Genomic DNA, 23,730 nt, shown 5'->3' on the forward strand with positions numbered 1-23,730 from the left:
ATTTGAGTAAAACTGATCACGGCCGAGGTATGAGTGCATCACGAGTCAGACTCGTCAAAATAGTGCAAGGGGATAAGACAAGACTATCAATAAGTTTGATCCTATTCATTCGATGGGTCATAAATTATCATAAATCCACTTCAGTTTCAATTTTACCTCCTCAAGTTTCTCTTCAACTATTTTATTTCAACATAGACTAATAGAATAAGATGTTCTTTCATAGTGAAGTATTAATAGATACAAGAGAGGATTCGAAAGAGGATTACCCAGAAAACGCGAGAACAATATTGAAGAACGATCAAGAAGCCGGAGTCAGAACGTCGGATGGTAAAAAAAAATGGCGAGTACCTAGAAAACAGAACTATCGCGCCACTTCCGTGGCATCACCATAAATCCCAAGTGTACGGCTACGTGGGTCGTATTCGCGCGTGAGATAGTGCCGCGAGTGGAGAATGTATCAAAATCAGGCGCGAGGTTGCTTTATGGACGGGAACGCTCGTAAATACGCACTTCTGGTACTCCTACTCGGTTGCGGAACGCTCGGGACCCGGAGAGAAACTGCCTGGATAGGTTGGCCGATAGAGAAAGGGCCACGAAATAGCTTCTACGGGATGCTAATAAAAGATAGAACCGGCTAGATAGAGACTCGAGGCCATGATATCGCCTCGCCCTTCCTGTCTCTCGATCCCATTGTTTCGCAGATCGTCTTGTCGTTTTGCGACCGACGCCGATGGAACAACAATTGATCGCTCGAATTCAAGAATGCGTCTCGCCGTTGCGTGTTGACACTGTTACAAAATGGAGGACGATTAAAAAAGTCGTTGGTCGATCTGGGAAGAAAACTGTGAACTCTGTGATCCATTTTGTAGAGCTTGATCAAAGTCTTTTTGTTAGTACAGTTGAGATTGGTAGAACAAAATTAATATGATACAAGATCGATCTGAGGACACGTGTGAAACTTGAAATATTTTATGTCTAACAAGACGAAGTTGCCAGCAAAGTCTTACTGTATGGTTGCATTTGAACAAAAGTGATGTCTTGTCCTGTTCACAGAGTAGCACAAGTAAAAAAAATTTCTGAAAGTCTTGCAAGTTGATGCATTTGATAAATAATATACCTGAGTGAATTGTGACAAGTTTTCTGTTTGGTAGTTAGAGATGAATGATTTGACGGTGAGGGAACAAGGGGAAGAATCCTGTTATACGGAGAAAACGATCTTCCCAATGCCCCAGAGGACAATCATCCGTAAGGTGTGCTCGAGTCAAGGGAACATTAACGTTTCTCTGAAACGTTTCCCACCCGTTTCAAGCCAGGAATTCCCTTACGAGCAGTAGAAACAGTTATATCCTCTCGCTGGAGAGCACTGATCGATATGCAACGATCGAAGTTCATTTCCCGCTGTGCATTGCTTCACGAATTTTCGATGCACCTGTTTCTGTCTTTACGATTTACTGATTTTGTCCAACTCGACGTAAACTAACGTTAATTGGGTCAAAATGAATAGTTTCTAACTGAAGGTGTACAAACACTTCCGGAGGGTGTTCCAAGGGTGAAATCATGAAATACGATTTATTTATCGCAATTATTTTTGTTATATCATCAATAACATTTCACCGATTCAGGATTTTTAATTGGAATTCTTTCATTCATTATTAATTTCTAGTTCTGACTTAATTCGTAATTAAAAGTTTCCTGTTTTGCTCGCATTTCCAGTCACGATTCTAAATTATCACGGACTTTAATTTTGCATTATTGGAAAGTACAAATAGTTACGTAACTTTAACAACAAGGAATTAAACATGTTCTTACATAACATTTTCTAAGCTGATTTTGTATATGTATTATATTACGCGGCGTATAAGGTAAACTTGGGTCAACTTAATCCCAACCAAGTAGCAAATCTAATTATGCGACTGCACCCGGGTTAATGCCAGATTAACTAGTTACGAAGCTACGAATTGTAAAGTTTCCACAAGAGCCAAATATGTCGTTCTGAACAGAATATCATTATCAAGACCAGAATTATTAACGACAAATACCGACTACGAACATATTTGCATATACAACAAATTAGCTTTCGCATAAAATTCAAACAAGCACTCCAGAGAATCGATTCTATTTTTAAGATACTTTTCAACTTTCAACCCTTTGTGCTCGAGGGGTGTCTCACAGTTACCATTATATTTAATATAATAATTTCAAATAAGCATTTTTTAACTGATTCTATAACATGACAAGTGTGATGTATAAACATAGTGAAACAAACAATAGTAAAAACATAATAACCTCAAGAAAATTCATTTAACTTTTTAACTAAGTTTTAAAGTTGCTGTTTGTAAACAGTCAAATTACCTTCGAGTACAAAAGGTTAATACTTATCGGTACAACCATGGAGTCTCATATCTCAAATACATATAATAATACTAGTATATGATCACATATGTTAGTATATATGACATATGTTTTTAATACGCACTCAGTTGTAGGTAACAGTTTCTTTGTATTTAATATTCTCAGTCCGAGTTAAAAATGTTCGATAAAATTTCAAAGTCGAAAAGCTTTACGGTGGGGAATTACGGGTATAATTAATGCAGGATACGGTGACGAAATATTAATAAAAAATTCATCGCGTAGAAACAAAAGGGAGAGGAAAAAAAATGGTAGGTTGGAAGTTCCTGTTTCGCACGGAACAGTCGGCTTGTCACAAGGACAGAAAGCAGGCGGCATGAAAGCGGGGAGCAAGGTGTTAGTCCGCACGGAATTTCCTACGCTTGATGCCGGATACGAGGCTTAATTGCACCGCCACACAATGTAAATATTCCGCGTCAGTTAACCACTGTCCACGTACACGCACGCGTGCGAATGAAACCGGCCCACTCTGTCATCTACGGTAACGCCAGTGTGTCATCGCACGCTACCGCGTTATCGTCCACAATGAATCCTTGCAAACCGGCCTTTTTATTCCCACCCTCGGAACGTATCTGAGCAAACAGCGTAATATAGATGATTGCACGGCCGCCGATGACAAACGTTAAAAATACCATGATTTAGGGCCAGTGCGAGCTGATAAGCTAGCCAGGGGGACGGGCAAGATCGGAGTATTGCATATTTCACGTGGCGTTGAACGCCATGCGTTAGCTACCGCTTCGAATCGGGATTCTCTAATAAATTGCCCTTCGTTTCGTGATTATAGATCGGCCAGATTGCTTTGGAACTGGCATGGTCATGAAACATTCATCTATCGGCAAAGGAATTTTGAAAGATAGAACTTGAAATTATTTTTACTATATTAACTGTACTGCTGGATTTATACGCTGGGCTATTTTAATATTTGTCTATATAATTCTTATATACAAAGATAGAAATCGAGAGAGGTCTCTATCCTAAATTATAAATTGCAAGCTTAACCACTTTTCCCATGGCATGATATCAAAAATAAAGTTGAATCCAACAGAACACGCAGTTATTTCCATCAAAAATAAAATTGTATACTACTTTTGAAAATTGTGTCAGATCGGCTACCTTTCATAACTAAAGAATTTAGTAAATCAAGCAAAGGTGAAGGTTTGATTGGTTAGAACGTGTTGTTTCACCTGGAGATCTTCGAGCCAACACGGATTTGGAAGCAGCGAACTACGAATTTCTCTTTTCCTTCTACCATATATACCGATAGGAAAGCGCAAACAGTGTGCACAGTGACCCAACCGAAGGAAGTTTCTAATCCCTGTGGCCGGCTAACGTTCAAATCCGTGAGCCCGCCGAGCAGATAGTTACACCGTCGCGCAGAGATACAGGTAATACCAGTTTACAGATATCGGGGCAAACATTAATACAAAGTAGATATCGTGCACCTTAGAGGATTACGTTATTCTTAGGTCTAAAAATGATTTAAATGGTGCGCTTGATAGTGACCGTGTTAGATATCTACGTTGGACAGCTACACGCTTACTACTGGCACGTTCGATAGCGGGCTGTTAGATAGTGGGACGCTAGATACACGCGCGTCAGATAGTGGAGCGTTAGATATATGCGCGTTAGATAGCAGCGCGTTGAATAGTGCGTTTAATATTGGCGCGTTGCATATCTATGTACAATAATGGTTAGAAAACAATCACGTTAGATAAGGACACGTTGCATAGCAGCGCGATGAAAATGCGTTTAGTACCAATGTTACATGTCATCGCAACGTTGTTGTATAATGACCCCGTTAGCTAGTTAGATGTTCAATAATACACGACATAATAAGACACGACATAACATTTCACATTATATAACAATACGTTGTACATACATTACATAACAGTAAATTATGTACAATGCTATATACATTATTTAGCAACATTTTGAATAATTGCATATTACAAAATCTTGCGTGGTACAACCAACTTTATGTTGCTGTACATTGTATGGCAATAGATGGGGCATGTTTTATAATATGTTATAATATGACATAATATTTAATATGAAATAAATATTTGTAAAATGTGAAGTTATAGTTAATGTAGAAATATAAGAATAAAAATGTAGAAATTGTAATGGAGAAAGCAATTTCTTAGCAGTGAATTTGAACCCCCGAAGCGAGGTTGAGGATCAGGGATGAAGGATCGGTGCTTGCGGTCATCAAGGTGGAAAACGGGTGGGTGGTGCCGGCACACACGTACAGTATCATCCCTTTCAACCCCGTACTTAGGGTGACCATCTCATTTATATAGTAAAACAGAGTCGCGCAATGGCGAAGCAGGGACGGGAGTTGAGTTTGTTTGTCGAGCAAACGTTTGCCGACGACACCGCTGGACACTGGTGCCTAGCTAGCTCTGGTCCTTGGTACAAGTCTGTCCGAACCACTGAAGGTTGGTCCGGCAAGGGTGGCGGTGGCAAAGAGGGAGGGGAGGGATTTAATACCATCTCCCAGGATGAACAGTGGTGGTCAAATAACTTCGCCAAGTGATTCCCTGCGACGGTATTAATGTGTCCAGTCCCTTCGGGCTTCTGCTTCATCTCGGAATGTCGATAATCCGAAGGCGGTGTTCGTGCAACGTCGTTCGCGTTCGTCCGGGCAAATTATTTCGTCTTCGTGCTATGCTCTTGAAAAATTCCAGGGCAACCGATACTTTAAGCGATTCGGTTAGGTTTAATTAGGCAACTTCGTTTACACGGTTCAATAAAGGAACGAGCAACGGGGATTAAATTCACCGTGCAAAAAGTCCACAGTCACCGGTCGCAATCAGTATTAATTGAAAATTCCCATCGAGCACGGAGGTGGATGCTCGGACAGAATGGAAGGCGACGAGGTCTGACGTCAATTCGTAGAAACAAACAGCTCATCCCGGCGGCGAAGGACAACGTAAACGAAGATTAAACACGAGTGACGCTCGCGATTTCAAGATTCCATTCGTCTTACTCCAAGATCTAAACATCAAGGTCGTAAATCCATCAATAAATCCCGGCGCCCTCCTCGCGGTGACCACATTTGCTTAGGGATAAGAAGCAAAGACAAGCAAGCACAGGGGGGTGGCAGGGCGGAGGTGTAAGTCTGTAGGGCAGTGAGGAATGGCTCGGTCTAGCGAGCCTTTAGCCCCGGCTTAGCATGTACTGGAAACACCATCCCCTATCCTTCGTGTCGGGGCCAAGTTATACCCGCAAACAGTCGTACATTAGTGCCTGCAGGAGTCCTGCAGGATTTATAAGGGGCGCCCGCGGGCGCACAAGAGGCTATGCGGCCGTCTCTCGATGGTTAAAACTAGAAGAGACCAAGGGATAGGGCGAGAGATCGTTTGTGTGCGCAAGTGTTGCGACGTGGCCAACGTGTATGTGTTTAAGCGAGATCAATCGATTCCAAATAAAAATAGAATTCTACAATTCGTTTAAAATAAATATGCGCACTGTTATTTCGATATTGTTTATTTAATTACGATGTACAGGAAGTTTTAACAGTTGATTGTAAATAAGAATTTAATTGCAAGGTTTGCTGGTCGAAATAGACTCCATTATACGACGATCTTCTTCCATCACGTAATAAGGTCATAGGTTTCGCATAAAACTGTGTCAGTCTTTGGCAGATAATTCGAGAACTCTCTTGGGGTCGAAATTTAATTTCTATTACTAGTATTGAACCATGAATTGTGAATGAGATATAGGACGTCAAAGGTGAAATTTTAGAAGGGAGACCTGTCGAGATATTGAAGTATCTGTGACTACGATAGTGTTATGTTTGGTCTACATAAATTGAGGTCCAAACCAGAAATCCATTTTTGATAGAAATTATCTAATTCTAATTCTGACCCAGATACTTATAACCTATTAATAATCTCTAAAGACCGTTAAATATATCCAGTACTATTTACGTATACTTTGCGGACTTTCACAGATGAATGATCTAATAATGATTCTTATACTTGCTTTTTTAAATTATGGTGAAGGTTAGATGACGTGGGGTAATATTATTTTTGGAGAGAAAGATATAAAGGTTAAGAGAAGTTTGAGGCAAATGAAAATGTATATATATCCCAGGTTAGGTCAATAAACTCCGTATGAAAGGATGATCTTCAGTTTCCAGATTCTTGGAACGCGAGACTATTTACGCGCGTGTCCGACTGGTCAGTTTATGCTACGTTGAATTTTCCTTTGGAGCTCCGGTACCAAACCGAATTTCTCCGCAATCTCGAAGGGTTAGCGCAAACATCAGACGCGTTACAAGCCAAGGGTTGCATTGGTGGAGACTGAACGTCGCCGCGTGTAATCGTGTCCCGTTATGAAACAAGAAAACGCTTTCACCGTTCATTATGAGGAAGGATAATGCATCCCATGGAGCATCATGGCCGATCCTCGAATTCGTTTCGAACTCGGTTCGAAACTGCAGCTCGTTGCCGGGCTTTAACGAGCAATTGGCAGCGAGTAGAAACGGGCTAAACATCAGGGACGAGGTTCAACTCGGAGTCTCTAAGAGTTCAGTTCGGTACGTGAGCACGTCGCCAGAGGGTTGGATCGGCCGCGGAAACAAGATGGGGGCTCGGTCAAGGGGGTTGGTCAGGTTGAAGGGTGGTGGGTGGTGGTAGCCAGTGGTCAGCACACTTGGCCGACCCTACTTCGCTAACTAGTTTAATGATATATGTTGAGCTACAAGCGCCTTGATTAATCGTTAACTAATGTTGGACCTCGTAGTGCACCACCACCACTACCACCACCATCACCCTAACCCGCCACTATCACCAAGCAGAGCAACACCGTGCCACGGCGAGAGAGACGGGTTGGTAGCTACCACGAGAAAGAGAGAACGGAGGAAGGTCCACGCTACCACAGCAGTCCTTACCCTCGTCGAATCCACGGGACCCAAACTCGAACGTGGCCAAACAGAAATCTAATCTCACTCAGCGTGTAATTTGATTTATGACTCGCGGCCGTTCGACCGGAAACCGGTTGAAAAAAGACGCCGGAGGATCGGCGGAAGGAAGGACCCAAGGAAAGAACTACCACGGGCTAGAGTCATCGATGCAATTTGCCAGAGTGTCCATCGTCCGTGGGGAATAACGGACAAGGCAGAGGGGGCACAGGAGGCACAGTCGTACGCAAATTTACGTCTCGCGAGAGACATCCCAAAACCCCTTCAGCCTTCCTCGAATTGAATTAACTCGGCGTCTTCCCCCGGCTCTATTCCTGAGCTCCGCACGTGGAACATTGGTCATCCCTAATTCGCTTATGGCCCTCGATCAATTAAGTCGTCGGCCATTCGCGCAAATCCCGGTGACCCTTCCAGACGTCGCCCACTCGTGGACGAAGACACCGTGTTGCTTTAATGTTGCTTCCCCTAACCAACCCTCTGCGAAACGCGGAAATTTTCTGATATACAAACCATTTTCGACAGAGACATTCGCACCCTTGAGAAATATCTTTTCGTGACTCTTGCAATTCGGAGATGAAAATTTTATGCTAAGTTACGATTCTCTTATTGCAAGGATAAAACTTGTATACAAATTTAATTAACGTCCATGATACAATTATACAATGTTGCCTACAGCATTGAAATCGTGTTAATTTAATGTTCCTGTTTCCTGATTTAATCATTAACTTTGTTGTTAAGATTCGACTGATATTTTTCCAAGAAACCGAACAATTTTCTGTTAATAACGGCAAGAAATGTAATTTACAGGTAATGTCTGTTATTAGGAGAAGCATTGTGTCATACATTAGACTTGAAACTGATTGTTTTCTGTGCTAATGGATCTTACATCAACGATGGAGTATCCTTGAGTTAATATGCGAATGATTCCCATTCTACACTAACACATTAGAAAACACCCACATTCTTCAGTCTACTATTATAACATTCTGATACTCCACATTCCATATTCGTTTTATTGCAAATCCATATATGTCCTTTGAATGGACGTTCTACAGAAAAATTCAAGTAAACGAAGGATGAAAACGGTATAAAAATAGAAGTAAGATTACTTAATGAAACTTCAATAAACTGATACAATACTAATTTCGTAGAATATAAAAATTCCTGTTACGCCTTGCAATAATAGCTCGATACCTTACGCCATGAAAAATAGCTTTCAGCTTCATAAATTAGACCACCTCTCAAAATCACAATGAAGTACTCTAATCACCTTATCTCCCCTCGACCATACACGCGAAACAAGAATGCACCGAGTAACAATATGACCTTCCCGTTAAGGCTAGAGCCAGACAATGTTCCCAGACGCATATATCAAACGAGAAAATGAAGATGTCTTACCGGAAAGGTAAAGAGCGGCATTCGATTAATGCATCGAATGCCGATCATAATGCGAGACTGGCGTACGAATATTGGCGAACATATCACATCCGAAGAGAGACAGAGACAACGAAAGAGAGAGGGACGGAGAGAAGCAGGGAGAGGGTTGCAATAGGGAGTGCCAGAGGGGGTGGCTCAGGGATGCAAGACACCGTGAAATTACCAGCAGAGTCTCCCATCCCAACGGGGGTGGCTGGGTGGAACGGACTTTGTCCACTCCGCGCCCTTGGACCACCGTCCACCCGGGTATTTGTCTTGTCTCCTTGTTTATGAGATTCAACATTGTTATTTGGCACCGCACCGGAGAGTTTCTAGGTACCGTGCGGCCGCTAGTTTCCGGCGAGTTTCCTACTTTAAAAGGCTGTGTCCTGGTGCGCGATTGCGCTGGTGACTTATCCGCGGTTCGTCCTGCGCCACGATTGTCCTTAATCAACCTGGAAGAACGGCACACGGAAGGACACTAAAATTTAGACGTGGACTAAACGTCCAACAGCGACGCGAATATCTTAGGAGGTTAGATATCGGGTGGAAACAGAATGGGGGTAAACGAGGTTTTCGGACCACTTTGTGCTGTTTCATGAGTTTAAGCGATGACGTCTTCTGGGTGTTTTGAGTAGTTGGAGTAGAATGGGAATTGGGTGGAGCGCTTTGAATTCGGAAACGTGAACTGGGAAAAGGTGGAGTGGAAATTGGAAGTTTATATTTGGAGATTATTAGATTCGTGCAGAACTAGTTTCTTGTATGTGGTTCCTATATTCTTAAATATCTATCTCCATATCTTTACACCTATGGATTTCTTGTGTATCTAGATCCTATACACCTAGAGATCTATATACTTAGACTCCTATACACGCAGATTTAAATAGGTGGAGCTAGGGATCCTTATGGGCACAAAGACACCTCATGATTGCAAAGTCCTATGGACCTAAAAAACCTCATCTAGGTCTCTGTATTTTTGAAACTCTGCAAGGCGAGATACTTGAATTTTTAGCACCCTACACACCTAGATCCCTATATCCCACATTCCTATAGTCCTACATATCCACATTCTCGCATCCCACTACCAGATCTATCCCCACATACATATTTCCTAAAGTCCCAGATCCACATCTCATATTCGAACAGTTCTAAATTGTTATTCTCCCAGACCTCCATATTCTTCAATCTCTCCAACCCTCAATATGCCTATATCTTTCCCCTCTAATACATTTCCTAATCTTCAGATACCCATATCACCCCATATCTTTAGACTCTTACGTCTCTAAATTCTAAGATACCAGAAGTATACCAATAATATTGTAATTAACAAGCGAAGTTAAAAATAATTACGTCGATTCCTTGACGGGAGCATTTACAATTCGTTACAGAAGTCCGTGTAATCTTTGTACCTGTAAATTACTTAATAATAACCGCGTTACCGTGAAACTTCTGTTGGCCAGCATTATCATTAAGGCGGTCCAGCGTTTTCAATTAAATATATCTGCCGCAATCGCGACGCCTTATCGTGAGCGTAATACGTTCTCGATTGCACAGCGAACATCGAACTGGTTCGGACAATGGTTCCATATACGGCCGGGCGAATTGCAATCACGTTTCCCGCGGTGCTTAGCGTTACTCCTCGCAAGATACCGTTTTAAATCAGTCGAGATAATGTTATCCGGCTTATGTTCCGCCTAATCGTCGCATTATCTCCCGACTGGCTCTCGGCTAAGCTTGCCTGGAACGAGCTTCTTTTTCTGCGCAGATATTCGCGCGGAATTAGAATAAACAAAGGGAGTAGATAAAGAGACCCGATATGGGAAAATGGAAAAAGCTTGGACAAAAATTACTTGGTTGGAAATGTGGATTTGAAGTCACTAAATTTTATTTATAGACAAATCATTTTCTTTGTGTTTATTATAAATGTGCGCATATATGTGTGGATGTCACATACTCAACTAAAATCACATATCGAGTACTCTAAACGATGTAGAATTAGATGTACTTTGAAAATGAATATCGTCAAGATAGAGTATAAATATCGACTGTCCGGAAAGCTTCGATATCAAAAAATGGAAAAAAATTCTCACGAGAATCTTGAAATATATTTATGCGAGTACATAATTGATTGGAGTCTCGCTAATCGTCTGACACGTTCGAGGGGATCGGCTTTTTAATAAACATTTTCCAAATGGATTCCTGGAATCTCGTTAAGAAACGATCTGTTGAAGATTAAATAAGTACTGGTTCGTACACGCGCATCTACTTGACTGATTGTGGCAAATTGTTGTAAATTTATGATGAATTATGTAGCGTGATTGGAAGACTTTTAAAATCTACATGAAATTGTGCCGGACATGGGAAGAACTTAGTACGATGTTGCTAAGTAATTTACTGAATGATCATTCGTGTTTGCGATGTAAATCCAAACATTATCAAACATGACTAATTATCAAACACAGATAGCTAAATTACCTCACACATTTAAATTTCTTGATTGACGTTTGTTTAGTACTTGGCGCTTTCAAATTTGCTTAAAGTCTGTTTTATGATTCTAAAATTGCAGTTTCTTATTCGTTAAGAAGTAATGAAATTCATGAAGTTACAGCATAAAGTTCACTAGATAGAACGTAAAATTTCGTTTTATTAACAAAAGTGACTGTGTAGCGAAATCATAGAATTGCAAGATAAAATGGCAAAATAAAAAATCAGGGACTGTCTAAAGATATCGAATTAACAAATACCAAATTAAGGAAGTATTGAAACAAAACAAAATTCCGTTCTAATGTATGGTAGAAGTAATAATACACACTATATGTATAACACATGTTACAAAGCTTAATGCAAGCAAATAATAAAGAGACTGCACAATACATGAATAAACACACGAATAAACACATGAATAAACACATGAATAAACACAAAATCGATAAAAGAAATTGCCGATAAAATATAAGAAGTTCGATAACTGATAAAATGATTCGATAGTACATCAAAATGTGATGACTGATCAAAAACTGTCTACGAGCGCCAAATTCATGTTCATCAAGCCGGGTAACAAAAGTAGCCAAACGATAACAGCAAGAAATGAAATCTCGTCGAGGCGAAATGACACGAGATGAATTAAAACACGAAAATCATCGACAACCAGAGAGTAGAGTGTTGGAATCAGCGAGCATCGAGCGGAATCGCATCAGCGGTTGGATCGAGCCGAATGACAGGAAACGTTAGCGAATTTCCGTGATCGGGCTATCGCGCCTCTCCGCGATGGCGACGCGACACGACGCGACGGGAGCGTCGCCCTCAAAGAGCGTCGGCAATTAATTTTACAAGGGCGCAAAAAGGAAGCAAAAAGCGAGAGGAAGCGGCCCGTGGCCGAGTAGACTCCGGTCCTCGCGACGATGGGTTTTTATCTGCGCGAGTTGTCAGGCCAACGAGTTCTCCGCCTCGTTGCCTGACCACTGGCGTATAATGTCCACCGTCAATATAAGCTGTCGGATGCTTTTTCCTAAATTGACAGATTTTCAATTTAATCAAGTTCCAATCTAATGGAAAAATGCCCGATCTATCGGCCGGCTCGGTGTATGTACGCCGCGCTATATACGATCGTACCGATGGCCGCCGTTCTGGATGTACGGCAAACGACGGAGGGGCCAGATTGAAATAATACTTTTATGTTTAATCACAATCGAGGAGTACGATCCAACGATTGTGCGGAGCCGCACGCCGATCTCCGAGATTAATCTATTGATAAACATTCCATCACTCCGCGAATAGCAAGCGAGAGAAATAGACGAGCCGTCGACCGACGGGATATCACCCTTCTCGCCCACTACCTCATCCCTTTTACCATTCCCCCTGCAACCCCTTCACGCAATCACCCTTTTTATCTGTCCCACTCCTCCTATACGAATCCATACTTTTTTCTTTTTTGCGGATTCTCGTCCGCGTCGTTCTCGGCGACAATCGTCGAACGCTTACCTTTTCTTCCTCTCATCTTTTTCATCGCTTTAACCTTTTTAATTATCGGTCATTCGTTTTTGGATGGTATCGTTTTGGCTTTTGGGATATTACTTCTTTTGTAGGTTCACGTACTCTTTGGAATGTGCTGGGATATTATTTATGTTATTGGTATCGGTTCAAAGTCTGCGAGTTCTGAAATAGTGGAACTTGAAAGAGAAGATGTGCCAGGGAATTTTAGGTTCAAGATTGGGGCTACTAGATGGCTCGCGAGATGGCTTTCTCGCTAGTACAGCATCGAGAGCTAGTTGGAATATATAGAACCTCCGAAGCACAATAAACCGAGCGTGCCTGAGGCAGGGATCCTCAGTCGTAGGCTTTTATGACGATTTTCAAATTCTCCTTTCTTTAACACTAGTCAAAGATATCCGATATTTTTAAAATTCCTCCGGAGAAATTTTATGAACCCTAAAATTTTAAAATACTCAAAATTTCACAATGTATCAAAATTTCTAAACTTCTTGAAATTCCAAAAAAACTTTGAAGTTTTTCAACATACTTGAATTTGAAGTTCTCAAAGTTTCTAAATCTCCAATTTTACCGAAGATTTCAAGTCACAAAATTTCGAGAATCTCCCAAATATCTAGAATTACTAAGGACTCAAAGTTTCTGAAATTCCTTAAAGTCCCAGAATTTGAAAGTTATTGAAAGTTGCTAATTCGCAAATTTCAAAAACCCAAAAAGAAATCCAAGATCCTAAAATTCCGAAATTCTCAACTTCTCTCCTAAAATTCTGAAAGCTCTAACTTTCAGACGAACATATTTAGATAAACTTCTTCCAGAGTCTCGAAAATACCTAAAAATGAGAGATTTCCTACTTTCCTAAATTCCTTCTCACCCAGTTCTCCAAAACCAATTATGGAAACAAACTAAATTAACAAACTGAGATGAAAAAATATGTAACCTTGACCAAGGTAGACATACCTAATCGCCTGTCGCAATAATTGTGAAATTCGATCGAAACCCGATTGACTGGGTAAAATGAAGCAGGCTAGGTAATGAGATCCGAGTGCGAACCCGGGCCGGTTTGCTGCGCCAGCATCCCTCGTTTACCTTCAATCACTTTCTTGACAGATGCATTTACGGTCCAGGTCTGCTGGCCATCAAGGTGGAATGCGCCTTAAGGCCCTCCTCTGTGTTAGCCTATCGATCCATCGAGTGCCTCGTGAATCCACGATTCTAACGCGAAACCTTGTCGAGTGGTGCGCCTAGGCTGACGCTTTTCTGGCAAAAGTCAGGAGGAATCGACTTCTGAAAACCTCTTCTCCTCGTGTATTCTCGTCGAGATTGTTGAAGGATCGGGGCAACGGCATTCGTGACGATGCATCTATCCACTGTTTGAGCGACTCTGATCCGTAGATTGGTATCGAAGCGACGAGCCGATCGTTGCAGTTCTTTCGAGACTCGAAAGTACTCCATGCATCTCCCGTCTCTATTTATTTTAACTCGTTCGAGGCGCTCGTGGGGCTTCACGAGTGGATAGAAATCCAATTTCTACGATACTAATCGGTTTAGATGAATTTTTATAGATATCTATTGTTCTTCCTCCCGTTTTTTCTTCGGTTCGGCTTGATGGGAATACTCGGTCGCGGGTGATTTCGATGCTTCACCGACGGAAAGGTGGTTATGCCAGACAAGAAAATTAGTTGAAATTCTGAAACATCAGAATATTTTCCTACCAACTTTTAGTTTGGTACAAAACTTTTCTGTAGCACTGTTGAAAATGATACCTTGCGTAAATCTTCAACTGTCGAAGTGCTGAAACTTCGGAACGAATAGTTTTAGAGTTATGACATCCCAAAAATTCCAAAAGTCACAGTATGACACGGGTCGAACCTGTGAATAATTTTAGAATGCTAATCGAGGAACAATGTTTCAGCGAAACAATGAGGAATATTAAGACGATGACCATGAGAAAACCATGACCGATAGCGATGAATACAATCTATCAGTCGTAGCGATTGCTCGTTCTCGCCGGGTTTTTATGGTTTCTAATTGTGGATCATGGTGTGTGGAGTCTTTTCAATCGAGAGACACGTTTAGAATGGCCTCGTGTGCCCAACGAAATCCTTGAATCCTGTCATGCTTTTGTTCGCGTACTTATTACCGTTGGACGTCCATTATTCTCGCCAGAAGAAGATATTCCGCAATTAAGAGGAACGGCTAATGGCACGGAGATCGTTAAGAATGCGCTGTTCAAATAATTTATGATCATTGGACCGATCGACCGATCCATAGTACTCTTCCAACGTTACAAAATAGAAACGCTTTATACTCGATAGCAATAAATCCTGGCACCAAAAAGCTGCAGCATTAAAAATTCTAAACGCCGAAATAAAACGTAAAATTGTCAAAGAGCGAGTATTTCCAGGCATCAAAGTTACTAAAAGGAAGAGGAGAGGCCAGTTACAAGCATCTTTGACATGCTAATACCGATAAATAAGAAAGATCGCAGGTCAGCGTAGGACGATCACAATTTTTCCCTCAGCTTTTCATATTTCACCTACCTAGCCCACCCACCCGCCACGAGGAAACACCGACGACATTATTATGTATGCTGTAGCCCTGTTAAGCAGAGGCATTTCTTTTTGTAGCCTCCGCTATGAAACATCGTAGAGTTCTTTTGCGCGTAAATTGCATGCTCCCTCCTCAGACAGGGCTAGCCCAGGCATTAAGTCCATGCGTGGAGTCCGGTCCAGGATGGATCCTGTGTTTGCTGAGGGGATAATAGTGTAATGGATGGACAGGAACAGCGTACCAACGGATGAGACTGCTGTTTTCGAGACTCTAGTCTCCAGGCTGCCGCCTCGCCTCTCTTCTAGTACACTATTATTCTCTTTTGTCGGGTAATTGGCATCATTGTTGTGCATTGTCGGACGGTCGAATTGTTCGTTCCTGATGCGCGAATCAACCGCGCCACGCGGAACACGGAGAGGATGAGAAACAAAAAAATGACTGCCTTTTGTCGAACTTTAATAATACAGCCGCGTGAATGCTCGAACGATTAAGATTACTGGCGACATTAACGCTCTTCTGCTGACCGGCGCTCGGTTATTTCGTTCTTTTCAAATTCGCTGCGGAACTGGACTTTTCGGATTTTCGAGGATCGTTAGGCACTCAACGAGGGATGTTGCGGAATCTACACGCTTCGTATGGAAATTTGGAAATTTCTAAACTCTCGGGTATCTGTATCTCAAGGTTCTATGTTCTGAAAATTTTTAAATTTCAAGGTTCCAAATTCTCTAATCGTCCAATTCTCGTATTCTCAAATTTTCAAATTACCAAATTCTCCAATGGCCCATCACTCAGGTACCAAATTTTCAAATTTCCGAATTCTCAAATCCCCATCACTCAGGTACCAAATTTTCAAATTTCCAAATTCTCAAATGGCCCATCACTCAGGTACCAAATTTTCAAATTTCCAAATTCTCAAATCCCCATCACTCAGGTACCAAATTTTCAAATTTCCAAATTCTCAAATGGCCCATCACTCAGGTACCAAATTTTCAAATTTCCAAATTCTCTAATCCCCATCACTCAGGTACCAAATTTTCAAATTACCGAACTCTCAAATCCCCATCACTCAGGTACCAAATTGTCACATTACCAAATCTTCAAATTTCCAAGTCCTGAATTTCCAAAATCACCAAATCCTCAAATCTCCAAATTCTCGTCTTCCAAATTTCCAAACCCCAATTTCCCAAATCACCAAATCCTCAAATCTCCAAATTCTCGTCTTCCAAATTTCCAAACCCCAATTTCCCAAATCACCAAATCCTTAAATCTCCAAATTCTCGTCTTCCAAATTTCCAAACCCCAATTTCCCAAACCACCGACTCCTCAAATCTCCAAATTTTCGTCTTCCAAATTTCCAAACCCCAATTTCCCAAATCACCAAATCCTCAAATCTCCAAATTTTCGTCTTCCAAATTTCCAAACCCCAATTTCCCAAATCACCAAATCCTCAAATCTCCAAATTCTCGTCTTCCAAATTTCCAAACCCCAATTTCCCAAATCACCAAATCCTCAAATCTCCAAATCCTCGTCTTCCAACTTTCCAAACCCCAATTTCTCTAACCCCAAATTCCCTAACGTCCAAGTTTCAAACTCCACGACTAAAGAAAAGGGAACGCCTCGAATTTGCCTATCAATAGGAATTATATTCGTAGCGATTACAATCAACGCCTAAATAATTCCTCGTTTACGGTCCGAACAAAAGAGCTCGTTAACAGACCTCCCATAAATACTAATTTCGCGCTTAACACGCGAGCTACTTCCTTCGCTCCAACATACGGAACATCTAACTGATCTAGATCCATGCAATAGTCGTTGCAACCGTACTTTTACTTTCTCACCTTACGATTACAATGAGCAATCATCATCATCACAATATTAAATCTGTAAATGAATCCAGTACATTTTCTTTACCGGCAGTAAAAAGATAAGGGACCTACTTACTTCCTTCTTAAATCTCCTTCTTCTATCTTAACCCTTTAGTAATGATAAGAGTAACATGTTACTTCAGACTGACGTGTTTATCATATTTAAAAAGTATTTTTTCAGTCGTTGATTGCTGGTAATGTTTTATTTATAGCTCGCTTTGTTTTCAGATATTTTCTTTGAAACTGACTTTGAATATTACTAGATAAAATCCTTTGAATTTTATTATTTCTATACTGTCTGACAGTGTATGAAATTAGTATAAATACAAAATGGCACCTAATGACTTCACTATAATAAATTTTATTATTTCTGTACTGTCTGATAGTGTATGAAATTAGTATAAATACAAAATGGCACCTAATGACTTCACTATACTTAATTTTATTATTTCTATACTGTCTGATAGTGCATAAAATTAGTACAATACAAAGAACTGGTATTGAATGATCTTTCATAACTATCATATTAGTATAAATACAAAATGGCACCTAATGACTTCACCATACAGTAACCTGATTAACCTAAACATCAAAATATGAATAAATTAGAAAAAGTTACTATTAGTCAGTGTTCAGCTATGACACTAATGTAAATATTGAATGGCTCCTGAAAAGTGATTCCTAATTCATGCTGTTCATTAAGACAGATCACGTGCCGATAACTAATCTTCCAAATCATCTCGACGTAGGGGTCACATGTATACCGTGATTAGAGTTTACTCCACAGTTGGAACGCGGAAGCGTTCCGTGCAAACGCTTAGGCAAATGTCGTGTGTACGCGTACAAGTCGCATACCAGCGTGCAACCCGTTAGAAACTTTGACATTCTATCTGTAGAATTTTCCCACGACTACCGATCCGCTAACGGGAGCAGCCTTTTCTGGCAGTTTCTGGTAAGAAGGCGTGCGCCGCGAGTGCCTCTCGCTTAAAACGCTCCAACGACCATGCACCAAGTATGGAGATTAGATTGCCACAACGGCCACTTACGTGTTCCCGATAACACCGCTTTGTCCTTTTTTTCCACAAGCAAATCGCTGATATCGAACGTAGAAAGTCGATTGGAGTCTAATGAAATCACGTCTGATCTATGATTCGCTATTATGCAAACGATTCCGTAAAGCTTACGAAAATCGACTTATAGCTACTTTCGTGCCTTTTAACCACTTTGCGTGTGCAAACTTGCATTATTGATTTCAGTTAGTTCCGCTAAATTTTATTTTCCTGTAAGTTTACTTTACTTTCTCATTTCGCTGGAAAATTTCAAAGATCGAGTTCTTTGATACTTTTCTAAATATTTATTTTTACAGGCTTACTCGTAAAACGTTGTAAGCTCGTAAAAAATTTAACCATGTCACCGAGTTAATTTCTAATTAAAAATAATTATATCCACGAGAGGTTGCAAACCGCAATTTTGTGCTAAAAAGTGAATTTCAAGTCCCTTATCGATAAGATAGGATAATTACGAAATTTGTTGACCTACTAAAAAGCTTGAGATGGTGTTATGCATAGTGTTTTATAGTGGTATATGAGCAACGCGTTTGAAGAAAGAATATTAACTGTACATTGACCCCATCGTCCATATGGAAGTGATTCGACACGCTTTGTTTTCTACGTTAATCATATACAGGTCAGAGAGAGACCATTGGCCGAATTAGGCTTGGACGCGACGCAGCAGCTACTTAAGCGGACAATTGGTTGTCATTGACACACAAAACCGTTGCTAACGAGTGTGACAATCGTTTCGACAGAGGGGCTTTCTTATTAATCGTTTGGATCGACGCGCATCGAAGGGTCCAACATCGATTGGATACCCTTGATCGTGGAAAATTTAACCAGATACTCGTAAATCCTGATATTAAGCTTTATTAACCACTCGGGTTCTATTGCAATTGTTTAAAATATTTCGGATATGTAAAAGAGACATGTTATGTTCAGATATGTTCAATAACTGTCTATTTTAAACATACATTTTACTATGAACTGTCTAAGAAATATCAAGTCCTTGGTTAACATAAATATAGATGAATGAAGTTTTGTACCGAACTATCGAGTTTTTACTAAAATTGAAGATCTCGTAGAAATAATGAAGAACATCCGTCAAATTAACACAAATTGAATGGAAGTCTATGGATAGATTTCGATTTGTAATTAAAATTCGCAGAAAATAGAAGATCGATCAGTTTCCACGACCGAAGGGTCACCAAGAATCTGTCGGTTTCATCGTCTAATTAACGAACACGGGGTCGAACGATGAAGCGGCTGTATCCGGCCGATTAGAACGATTCTTAATCGATCGGTGCATTAGTCCATAGAGATTCATTGACTTACCTCGCTCTTCAGATTCAATGGCACGTCGCAGGGCGCGTCCAACTCGGCTTCCATGTTCACCTGATGAGACAGCATGCTGTGGCTGTGCCTGGGCGGTACGGCGGTCGCCAACGTGTTGGGATGCTGCAGATGCTGAAGACGAGGTTGGAGATGGGACTGGTGGTGATAAGGCGGTAACAATTGGGTGTTCAGAGTGCGAAGATCAGCTGGCGGGGAAGCGGATGCAGCGGTACTGCTCTGTTCCTCTTCGGGTGAACCCTCCGCCATGTCAACCTTGCATCCAGGGGATTCGTAATCTGCAAATCGACCAAAACTCTCTGAGGACCGATCTAATAGTTGAAATCGCCGCGTGCCAACCCTACTGCACGACACAATTCCATAATGGCTTGAATACAATTTGTGTATGTGGATTGAACGATGACGTTCTGTGTCAAATGACACATTCAAATTTTATTTAATCGCTTTACTTCTTTTTCTACTTTTCTACTGATTTAATTCCATTACTATGATCATTACAACGAATAGAAGATTCATTTGATCAAGCATTATAATCATAACAAAAATATATACTCAATATAGAACATAATTCAGAATATAAGAATTGCAAGAACTATTATCGTATTCGAGGCAACCAGATAATTTGAACAGAGTTGTCAAGTTTTCTACCTGATCCCAATTAAACAAAGTAGATAGCAATGGTAAAGTCTAATTTGCTAAAGAAGTAAGTTACGAATCTAAAAACTTGAAGAGTCAGAAATTTGTGAAGAATCTTATCCAAAAGATCGATAGTATTTTAAATTGTCTCCGACGTGAGGTCCGAGGGTAACATGAAAGGGCAGAGCGACACGCATAAACACGATACTAATTAAACGCGTTTCTCCCGTCGGCCGTATCGAAGCGTGCTGCGTGCAGCTGTTAAGAATGCAGACAGTGGAAATTAGAAGGAAGCCCCCGTTCATCTTCCGACTTCAAAGCAAAAACATTTGGCCGATGGCATCGAGTCAGAGCAAGAGATAGTGGTGAGAGACCAAGAATCCCGTTGCTTCAAGAATAAAACAGGGCGCCACCTACAGACACCTCGCATTTATCAGGCTAATTATTTTTATCTGTGTGGACGGTTAGGAAGAATTCAAGGGCAACGGAATTACCCTGCCATGGCATCTTTCTGACTGTGATAGTTTTAGAATATTTTTATTTTGCTTACTGCCTATACTTAAGTGCTAAGTGAATCATCGATGTAATCATAGGTTAGGTGTTTTATTGAGGTCTATTGAGACTTGACTTATCACGTTCTTATGTGTCCATGTTTCTATATTGGAAAATTTTCGAGTTAATTCCTCAATTCTTGATTTCGTACATTAATGAACTTCTTCATTCTCTTATTTCTTTAAATCAAAGTATATTTCTGGCCGACTAAATACCTAAAGTTCTATTCAGAGTTTTCTACATTCTCAACTTTGTAAATTCCGAATACTCAAGTCCCCAACGTACCACAACTCGGAAATTGAATAACTTGAAATCAAAATATTTTTAAATCTCAAAAACGTGAGAGTCCTTGCACGGTACCATGACCGCAATATTTCGCGATTGATCCAAAGCGATTTTGAAACGTTCTAACTGGAGCATAATAAATTTGCGACCTCACAGTAAAAGCGGGTGGGCAGTTATTAACACAAGGTCGAAGTTTACCCTATCTACTTCTTCTAACTCCTCGATCAAGCTTTCATCCTTGTCCTTTCTTTTTTTTCCTCCGGGCCAGAGGTCGGCGAGATCCATCGTCGAAGCTCGCGGTTCGTGTACTTGCTGAACGCAACTAACAACATCTGCTTCTATTTTTGCGCTGGCCCGAGTCCAGCGCTTCACTTTTTTAAAAGCCGTACGCCTATGACGAACGGCTGGATGGATCATCGAGCGGAAGCCTGGGTTAGAGGAAGAGAAAGAGAGAGAGAGAGCAGCCGGTTATTCTGGACAAATTATTGTCAAAGGGCGCACCGTCAGCCCACCAACTACTTTGTTCCTCGTGAAAGGCGTTTTATAATGGTCGCCCTCTAAATATTAGGGTTTTTGCAAAAAAAAAATCGTCGCTCATGATAAAGCTTATACGGGTTTGCAACGACCTACGGTCGAGCTTGGATCGCGATCATCGAGATTCACCGTTAGGCAGCGTATAGGGCCTCGACACGATATTCCAGCCTACGTAACCGTGTAATTACAGCAGTTTTGCGTCTCGTTATCGAGCGGAATTAGCGGGTATTGCATCGTTCGTGAGAATTCCTGGAAATCTATCGGTGTTAGTTAATTAGCTACGAGGGACGCGCGATTTGATGACGGTTCTGTCGAGGAATTGTTCTGACTTGCCGTAATTCTTACGCCAAGAAATACAAACGTAAATGTGTTAGCTGTTGCAGGAGTGTAATTTCTTTTATTCACAATTGCGAGTCTAGAATTCAAGGCATTGAACTTATGTACTTGGGAATTTATTTTTTAGAGGTAGGGTTTTAATATAAGTTGTTCAAGGATAAGACATTGTGGTTATTAATATCGTTGCAACGAAGGCAGAAAATGTTGAATGACCTTGATTACGTCCTTGACCATTAAGCATATAGTCGATGACTGAAAATAATAATCGTGCGCAATAAAGTGTATACAATAAGTGCAGTAAAATAAAGTGTAACAGCTTCACTGCGCATAATTATTATGTACGGCTTACGATTGCGCATATATTTTATGTTCAAGATCATTTGGCTTCTATGGAAAATACTATAATTAAAAATATATATACCGTTTAAATTTCATACGTCTGATAACGTTAAAACTATTTAAAACCCGGCTATTCACTGTCACGAAAGTTGGTCTCTTTCTATTTTTCGTTTGATTGCAGAAAATTAGAGGCATCGATCAGCGCGTTAGCCGGCGTGTTAATCACCGTTGGAAAAATCTAAAAAACTTGGAATTACCGCTGATGGAACGAAAGAAAGTGGTCGGTTACAACGTGTAGAGTTGAAGTAACAAGCAAAGCAAGCGAACAGTTAACGCGTACGCTTTAAAGGAAGTAAATTGCTCGCGTCTTAAGCGATCCTCTCATTTCGAAGGACTGCTTGTCGACGATCGAGTGGCCAGTCGAGCCTCGAACGAACGAGCCTCCCTTTTTTCCGTTTGCGGTCGTTAATTTCCGTTGGAATCATATTAATCGCTCTAGGGCTGCGCCCGTGAAATTACTAGACGCTTTAACCACCGGCTGTCCGGGGCCGAATTCGTCCGCAACGATTATTATATCGCATCCTGAGGTATAATGCTGGGTATTCCGAAAGCTAGCCAATTAGTATCGTCGATTTGGATGCTTTAATGAGAGCGCGGTTTCATTAGCGTATCGCATCGTCCCTCTCTTCCGATCGTGATACGTGAAACGGAAGGAGAATCCCTCCAACGAGGCCGAAGAAATCGGCAATGATTATAACCGTGATCGTTCAAGTGTCATTGGGGCTTAATATTTGAAAATTGCTACCCTCCACCGTCTGTTCGAGAGGCGTTTCGTTTCTACCTCGGCTTTGGGAATGGATTAATCATCGTCGAATCCGATAACCTTCCATTTTACCGATTACACGTGTCAATTCGTTTTGCGCGTAATTGCACGTTCGGTTTGTATCATGATAATTGATAGGGATTAGCTGCATGCTTCGCCAAAATAAATCTTTTGACGAGGGTTAGAATTTTGGATTATTTGCTGCCTTTCTGGGGATTACTATTTGACAATAGTTATTTATTTATTTATTATTATTATTGCCTTAAATCATATGAGATTTATACAGCAGTCATAAAGTACATTACAGTTAGTTTACAGTAGGTATAGTACAATAGTACATGTAGTACAATGCATCTGTGGTTAGGTTACGTATAGTAGTTAGGTTACATTCATCGTTGAAGTTATTGAAAATTGTGTTACTTAGTATTTTTAACAAATCAATTATTTTTTACGAGTCACCTCAACAACCTCAAAAAATAGGTTCCCAAATTTATTCACTCACAAACATCACTTAATTAAGTCTCACTTATTTTCTTCATATATTATTTCTTAGAGGTAGCTTCATCCCTTATGCAGAATCACAACCAGTCGTTGTTTAGGACTCATTTTATTTTAAGTGAAGATTAAAAAGCAATTACGTATTGTCCCAAGAATAAAGATCCA

At 40.7% G+C, this 23,730-nt stretch overlaps 1 protein-coding gene across 12 annotated transcripts in view; it reads right to left on the reverse strand.

Moving 5' to 3' along the window:
• pdm3 (POU-domain protein pdm3) overlaps positions 1–23,730 on the reverse strand; it is a 181,396-nt gene that overhangs the window by 145,950 nt on the left and 11,716 nt on the right. For all 12 annotated transcript variants that reach the window (XM_012285062.2, XM_012285063.2, XM_012285060.2 and 9 more), the window contains exon 2: positions 19,545–19,840. In XM_012285062.2, the coding sequence (XP_012140452.1) occupies positions 19,545–19,811 (267 nt within the window). In that variant the 5' untranslated portion in view covers positions 19,812–19,840. The remainder of the gene's footprint in view (positions 1–19,544; positions 19,841–23,730) is intronic.

The sequence above is a fragment of the Megachile rotundata genome, chromosome 6, assembly GCF_050947335.1.
Source record: "Megachile rotundata isolate GNS110a chromosome 6, iyMegRotu1, whole genome shotgun sequence".
Classification (NCBI taxonomy): Eukaryota; Metazoa; Arthropoda; class Insecta; order Hymenoptera; family Megachilidae; genus Megachile; species Megachile rotundata.